At 43.8% G+C, this 8,234-nt stretch overlaps 1 protein-coding gene across 1 annotated transcript; it reads right to left on the minus strand.

Moving 5' to 3' along the window:
* Nucleotides 1-336: 336 nt before the first annotated feature.
* LOC124676561 (galactan beta-1,4-galactosyltransferase GALS1-like) lies at nucleotides 337-8,234 on the minus strand. The gene is made up of 2 exons (XM_047212606.1): nucleotides 7,030-8,234; nucleotides 337-979 (listed from the first exon to the last, which is right to left on the minus strand). Exons 1-2 carry the CDS (start codon nucleotides 8,232-8,234, stop codon nucleotides 634-636), a joined length of 1,551 nt encoding a protein of 516 aa, XP_047068562.1. The 3' UTR covers nucleotides 337-633.

Raw genomic sequence — 8,234 nt, forward strand, 5'->3', positions numbered from 1 at the left:
CCCGCCCGCTCCCGCCCGCCTCCAGCCCGCCTCCCGCCCGCCTCTAGCCCCGCCTCCCCGCCCGCCTACCGCCCGCATGCCTCCCGCCCCGGCCCGCCAACGCGCCGCCCCCGCCTCCCGCCCCGCTCCCGCCTCCATCTCGCCGCCTACGCGGGCGACACCCGGGCGGTAGCGGGCGCTACCGCCGGGCGAGCCAGCCGGCGCCCGCCGCTCCACTCCCGCCCGCCTACCGCCCCTCTCCCGCCCCATCGCCGCCGCTACCGCCTCCCCTCCAGCCTGCGCTGGCACCGGCCTTAGTACATCAAGTTCAGAAGAGTCGTGCGTTACACTGCTTGCTACAGGGGATGAGAAGAATCTGATGAAGTCCAACAGTCAGGCTACACAAATCTATAAAAAAATGAATCGAAGATGACACTAAACAACAAAGAAATAATGGAAAATGCATCAAATTGTGGCAGAGAATGCTGAAGAGAACTAAAACTTTACAATAGTTGAACATTGGGCTAAAGATTCTTCCTCTCTGCTTATTCGGGATGCCGCCTGAAACTCAGAACAGATGGCACAGATGGAGACCAAGGTATATATCCCAAAGAACAGCACTGCATATGTACCCGACAAGTGTTTTCTCAGATGCTATGAGTAGACCGCACCAACTGTCACCTCCTCAAAGTGCTTGATATCACCTGCCAAACGCTTCATGTTATCATCGTAGAGGTATGGTACCCCCTCGAACATTACGGTACTGCCATTGGTGGGTTTTGGCACGAACTCCCGGCAAGGCTCCTCCATGACATTGATAGAATTATGGTAATGGTAGTATCTGATCAAGCTTTCTGTGTTGTGGGTTGTCCTCCCATAGACGTTTTGTGACATGTGCACGCCAGTGGCATATGCATTCCGAGCTTGAATTGCATATTTGCGATCCCGTCTGACTCCGGTGATTGAATTACGGAAAACAAGTTTTTCAAATCCCCATTGCCTGAAGACCAATCCCATATAAATGTGTTAGTACTGGAAAGTATGTCAGACAAATCACAACACGTGCACGCATATGCACTGAAATTATTTACGCTGAGGTAAATTTAAAACAAATGATGCCAGATATGTATAAAATGCGGACCATAATCCTTGCTCAACAACTAAAGCAGACATTACCAGTTGTGTTTCATTCATTTGTTTAACTGTACAACTGAGATAAAACAATCACATTAACTGAATAGGCCATGATTTTTTTCTCGAAAAGGAGGTTGAAACCCCCGGACTCTGCATCAAAATCTCGGTGATTTCTCAAATAACTACAACAACCAAACTCGGGTTGGACACGGAATACTATTCTGAGGAAATATTTCAAAGAACCTATCATGAAACAAGTGTCATTTGACTTCTCATCTACTAAAAGGCCCTTGCCAGATTTGAGTGTTGATGCAAAAGTATTAGGTCTCTCCTAGTGAAACAACATACTGATGGCCACCCCATGATTGAGTTTGTTTATGTCATCTCAACACAAGCTTTGTTACTAGCATACTGCAGGCTTGTGTTCCTCGGATTAAATTTCAGCTATCCAAAAGAATATAATAAAGGCCATATGCATCAGGTCGTACCCCTTAGAGAAGCACACAGTATAGGATTTCTTGTAAGGTTCAATCACAGAACAGATCGTGTGGCAGACAAGTTGGTTTGGGCAAACTACTAACACAGTTTTGTTGGCAACTAGTGAGAAATAGACAAGCAGCAGCCTAGCTCATACTTCCTCCCGTTCAAGAAAACGTGATGTTTTTGACATTGGCATGATCTGCAGAATGTAACTTGAAAACTACGATATGTTCATAATGACTAATAAATAAAAGCATAATATAAAGAAAATACTTCCAGAGAAATCTGTACAAATGATTTTCAAGTTTTGAGTGCAAATATTTAGAACAATATTGGCGAACCAAATTCTCAAAGTTTGGCTTAAGACCTGTCCAAAACATAATTTCTTTGAGAATCGGAGGGAGTCATAATAATAAAATCATCATCGGGGCACAAAATTGTTATCTGTTCTGAACAAGTCATGAACAGGTGTAGGATGAACTAGGAGAGCCAACTTGCAAGATTACAAGTTGACTTCTCATGGCATTGTCAACCTGATCATGCTTCTGTTGTACGCTTGGACAATTACAGACAATTTTACTCAACGTTGTCTACAGAGACAATCATATATCTTCTTAAATAAAAAAGAACTCATGTATCTTCTTAATTACATCAAAATAAGTGTGTAGTTTGTCTCTGAAAGTAGTACTTCTTAAATATCATTATTTTATAGGTTTATAAATTATATTAAGTATAAATTACTGGTTGATGTTCTGTTTTGGAGACCGTGCCAACTTTTTTGTGAACTAGAGGGAGTACAAATTAGTTTACTTGGATAAGGTTTCCATTCATGGGTACTTTGCCAAGCTAGTAAGGATGTGTGATAATCAAGATCTACCTATGATGGTAGGTGGTGATTTTAATATTATTAGGAAAAACGAGGAAAAGAATAATGACAATTTTAATGCAATATGGCCTTTTATTTTTAATTCGATAATTCAATCTCTCAACTTAAGGGAAATTGCCCTTTCGGGGAGACAATTTACATGGGCTAGTCGAAGAGATAACCCCACATAGGAAAAGTTAGATAGAATTTTGACCAGAGTGAATTGGGAACAAAAATTTCCATTAGTATCGGTGAGAGCCTTATCAAGGACAGGTCTGGTTCTGATCATACGCCTCTCCTCAGACTCTGGTATTAAAGCACATAATGGAAACCAACCAAGATTCTGTTTTGAGCTGTTCTGGTTCAGACAAGAGGGATTCTATGAGATGGTATCAAAGGAATGGAATTCTATTAATTCAGGTCATAATCCTATTGAGCGATGGGAAAATAAGATTCGACATTTGAGACGATTCTTAAAAGGTTGGGCTAAAAGTATGAGTGGAAATTATAAAAAGGAGAAAAAGAGACTAATTGCTATTATTGATGAGGTTGATCTAAAAGCAGAAACTATTCCTCTTACTCAAGCCGAAAGGGCTACATTGAAGGATGCAAATGAAAAAATAACTAAGCTAAGGAGGGATGAGGAGACCAAATGGGCTCAGAGAGCTAAAGTGAAACACATTCAACAAGGGGGGAGTAATACTAAATATTTTCATTTAATTGCTAATGGCGAAAAAAGGAAAAAGAAAATATACCAACTTGAGCAAGAGGAAGGAACCATTGTTGGTGATGAAGATTTAAAAGTTTATATCTCTGAATTTTATAAAAAGCTTTTCGGGGACCCAATCCCGTCCAATGTTGATCTAATTGAGGACAACAATCAGGATATACCAAGCTCTTTGTTGAGGAAAATAATCTTCTTACTTCTCCTTTTACTGAGAAGGAGGTGCATGAAGCTATTTCTCAAATGGAGCATAACAAGGCCCCTGGTCCAGATGGGTTTCCCGCTGAGTTTTATCAAAAAATTTGGGAAGTTATTAAAGAAGACCTAATGGCGTTATTTAGTCAGTTGCATAATGGGGATCTGTCCTTATATAAACTGAACTATGGTTCAGATTCAGCAATATAGGCCTATTTGCTTGCTTAATGTAAGTTTCAAAGTGTTTACTGAAGTTGGTACTAATCGTGTGACGGGGATTGCTTCCAAAGTGATTAGACCCACGCAAACTGCTTTTATGCTGGGTAGACATATTTTGGAGGTGTGGTTATCCTGCATGAAACTATTCATGAGATGCATTCTAAGAAAATGGATGGGGTCTTATTTGAAATTGATTTCAAAAAGGCTTATGACAAGTTTAAATGGTCATTCCTACAACAAACGTTGAGAATGAAAGGTTTCGCGCCTGAATGGTGTCGTTTCATCAAAGATTTTGTCCAAGACGGGAGTGTCACGGTCAAGGTAAATGATGATATTGGACATTATTTCCAAACTAGGAAGGGCTTGAGACAGGGTAATGCTCTCTCACCTATCCTGTTCAACATTGTTGTAGATACGTTGGCTATTTTAATCGAGCGCAGTAAGGCAGATGGCCAAGTGGGAAGCCTAATCCCTCATCTAGGAAGGGCTTGAGACAGGGTAATGCTCTCTCACCTATCCTGTTCCACATTGTTGTAGATATGTTGGCTATTTTAATCGAGCGCGGTAAGGCAGATGGCCAAGTGGGAAGCCTAATCCCTCATCTTGTTGAGGGAGGTATTTCAATTTTACAATACGCGGATGATACGATTTTGTTTATGGAGCATGATTTGCAAAAGGCACTAAATATGAAATTAATTCTTTGTATCTTTGAACAACTATCAGGTTTGAAAATTAATTTTCATAAGAGTGAATTATTTTGTTTCGGAAAAGCGAGGGAAGAGGAGCAGCAATATAAACATATTTTTGGATGTGTAGTGGGCTCTTTGCCGTTTAGATACCTTGGAGTTCCTATTCACTACAAAACCCTTAGAAATTCAGATTGGTATGCGGTAGAAACTCGATTTGAGGGCGAGTTGGGATGTTGGAAAGGCAAGCTCGTATGTTATGAGGATAGACTTGTTTTGATCAATTCTGTGTTGAAAAGTTTACCAATGTTTATGTTATCTTTCCTTGAGATTCCGAAAGGGGTTCTGAAAAGACTCGATTTTTATCGATCTAGATTTTTTTGGCAAGGAGATGGAGAAAAGCGGAAGTATAGATTAACAAAATGGAATATTATATGTAGGCCAAAAGATCAAGGTGGTCTTGGTATTGAGGTTCTAGAGTTAAAGAATAAATGCCTTCTAAGTAAATGACTCTTCAAATTATTGAATGAAGAAGGGGTCTGGCAGGAGTTACTACACAATAAATATCTATCTCAAAAGACTTTCTCTCAAGTTCAGGTTAAACCATCTGATTCTCCTTTCTAGAAGGAACTAATGCATGTGAAAGATTATTTCTTTGCACAGGTCACTTTAATTTAGGTGATGGTTCAGCTGTTAGATTTTGGGAGGACGTTTGGTTGGGAGATAAAACTTTAGTGCAGCAGTATCCATCTTTATATCACATAGTGCAACATAGAAATGTCTTGGTTGCGTATGTGTTAGCTCAGGTACCTCTGAATATTCAGTTTCGGAGAGTATTGCATGGGAACAAATGGATGGATTGGTTGCATTTGTGTAGACGTTTGATGAATGTTAGTCTTGGTGATTAATCTGATACTTTTGCTTGGAACCTTACAACCTCAGGTTTATTTACTGTTAAATCTATGTATGAAGACTTAATGAATGACCATACTCCTTTTCTGCGGAAATATTTATGGAAGCTTAAAATCCCGCTAAAGATTAAAAAAATTATGTGGTTTCTTAATAATAAAGTTTTGTTAACCAAAGATAATCTTGCAAAAAGGAATTGGAAAGGCTGTACGAAGTGTTGTTTTTGTGGTGCACAAGAATCCATCGAACATTTATTTATAGCTTGTCCTTTTGCAAAATTACTTTGGCGCATGGTGTATTTCTCTTTTGATCTCCCACCTCCAGCTAACATTACCAATATTTGAATGGAGTTGACAAAAAAGCAAAAGATCGAATACGCATTGGTGTGTCCGCTTTGTGCTGGTCAATATGGAGGTGTCAGAATAATATTGTGTTTAACAATTCAACTTCTTTAAGTATTATGCAGGTTATTCATATGGTCGTCCACTTGGTGCAACTGTGGGCGTTACTCCTCCCTCAGGATTAGCGGGCGTTTATGGATACTGGATGCAACCATCTCCAGACGGTCGCACAGGATATCTTGTCCCAGGCTGGATGGTGTCACACTAGTCGACTACAGGATGCTTAGTTGGCTTAGTTTCCGAGTTTTGATGTTTCGCTGGTTGATTTATGTATCGACCATGAGTGATCCGTGAACTTTGTATAACATACTTTGTTTGGCTCGAATCTAGCCGTGTGCATCATCATGATGCAGAGGCTAGGGTGATTATCCCCTTTTCGAGAAAAAAAATTCATGGGTACTTTGGAAGCAATTTCAAATACTCCAGTTAAATCCAAGGAAGAAAAGAGGAGAACCAAATAGAAATGGATAAGCAGCAGTTCAGTTCATAGCAAAAAAGGTTACACAAATTAGGGTTTACTTATATACATGTTGCGTACTAGCTTTATGAAAATTGATTAAGACACATTCACGACTCTGATTTAACCTTGATGGTTAGCCTCTACGACTCTATATCCATTGAAATAATACATTTTGCTTCAAGCAATTTCCTAGTGGTGGCAGCCGTAGAGACATAAATCTCAGGTATTTAATTTATTGGGATTTGTCGCAGGCAGAGAGAACATGAAAATCCTAGACAAGAGAGAAGAAAGGGTTTTGCTTCAGTGAAGGGGGGAGACACCGGAGCACAACTCGAGAAGACATTCTTTGGACAAGGAAGTGCCAAAGATTTAAAAAAAAACTATATAATTTACCTATTTTTCTGAGAGGATATACCAATTACACCTGGAATTTTCAACAACATATAGTCGAGACATCAAGGATGCACACAAAATTACCTCTGCTCCTCTAGTGACAAGTACTTTTGCTTTACGATTTACAAATTTGTATGTAGTGAATAACCTGGCACCGCACCACAAAGGAAAAAGGTTCACTCTCTCAAAGCAAAAGAAGAACTCGGGAAAGTAGCCTCAATTGCCAGCAGCATTTCACATGTAGGGCTAAGATTAATTTAGAAAGTCTCACAGATAGCTTATGGCAGTGGACCAAGGTCAAACAGCCTTCAGTTTAATTAGTAAGGAACCAAACAGTCACTACACGACCAACCTACCGCATAAACAAGTGTGGCTAGGTTCTTGAAGCATGTGTGCGGATAAACAAATCAAACTGACAATGACTGGAGCTGCATTGTAAGACACAATTATCTGTCCAGGAATGCTATGCGGTAAAAAGAGAATATGTTACGCCGATTGCAGTATTGTATTGCACGAATCTATGCTGGATTCCATAGACAATTGCACCAAGATCAACATAAAGAAAGCAGGCAAGAAAAGCATACCTCGAGTAGTCCTTGGTTGGATCCTCCACGCAGAGCTTGCTGGACATTGGGTTCTGCTCAATGGTGAACTGCGTGTACTGCTCGAGCTGGCCGAGCACCTCCTCCAGCGTCCGCCCGTCGGGGAGGTAGATGTACTCGTCGACATCGAAGAAGAATGTCCAATTCGCGGCGTGGCGGTACCGGTGGAGGCAGTCGTTCACGACCAAGAACTGGTTGTAGTAGTAGCCGTCGTACTCTGCTTGCGCCCTGATGTCCTGTAGAGTGACCCGGCCGGCCTTTAGCCACGGATCTAGCACCGCCCTGACCTCCGGGCTGACGCCGCCGGCGTCATGGAGAACAAAATGCGAGCTTGGACCGAAGAAATGCGCGTGGTAGGCCAGCCACTCGCGCATGCGCGGCGCGCTGATGTTGCCGTAGAGCGAGGAGCCGCAGTAGAGGTACTGGTAGGGGAAGGGCGGGCGGAAGCGGGCCTCGTCGTAGGACCCCGGCGCCTCCTCGAGCGCGAGGAAGCGCTCGTAGCGGCGGGAGGCGGTGGAGTAGTAGGCGTGGACGAGGAGCTTCCCGCCGCGGTTGCCGGCGTTGGGGTTGGACGGGAAGGTGCAGTTGACGATGACGACGCTGTAGACGCGGCCGTAGCCCCAGTCGGGGAGCATCTTGTACGCCTTGGTCCGGACGGGCCTCGGCGCGCCGCCGGCCGGGTCCCGGTTGGGGAGCCACTCGCACTTGAAGTAGGGGGTGCCGAAGACGTGCGCCGGCTTGGACGCCAGCCCCACGATGGCGAATGTGCGGGGGCCGCCGCGGTAGGCGCCCATCTGGACGAACAGCGCCGCCGCGCTGCCGTACGGCCGCAGCTCCCGCTTGTTGGGGTCCTTTAGAAGACGGGGTGGCGGCGAGGTTGGCGGCCTTGTCGCTGTGGCGGCGGTTGTTGATGGGCCTCTGTCGGCTGTGGAGTTGGAGGCGGGTACAGAGGCGGCGGCGGTGGTGGGGAGGGTGAATGTGACGGTGGTGGTAGTTGGAGGAAGGATTGGGCAGGATGAGGAGGAGGAGCGGGTGATGGCGAGGATGGGCTGGTACGGGTGGAGCTGCCAGAGCGCCATGATGAGGGTGAGCAGCACGAGCGAGGCAATGAAGGATTTGATGTCGAGGCAGGAGATGCCGAATGCGGCACCGCCGCCGGCGTCTTTCCTCACGACGGCGGGCTTCAT

This window comes from Lolium rigidum, chromosome 1 (assembly GCF_022539505.1).
Source record: "Lolium rigidum isolate FL_2022 chromosome 1, APGP_CSIRO_Lrig_0.1, whole genome shotgun sequence".
In the NCBI taxonomy this organism is placed as follows: Eukaryota; Viridiplantae; Streptophyta; class Magnoliopsida; order Poales; family Poaceae; genus Lolium; species Lolium rigidum.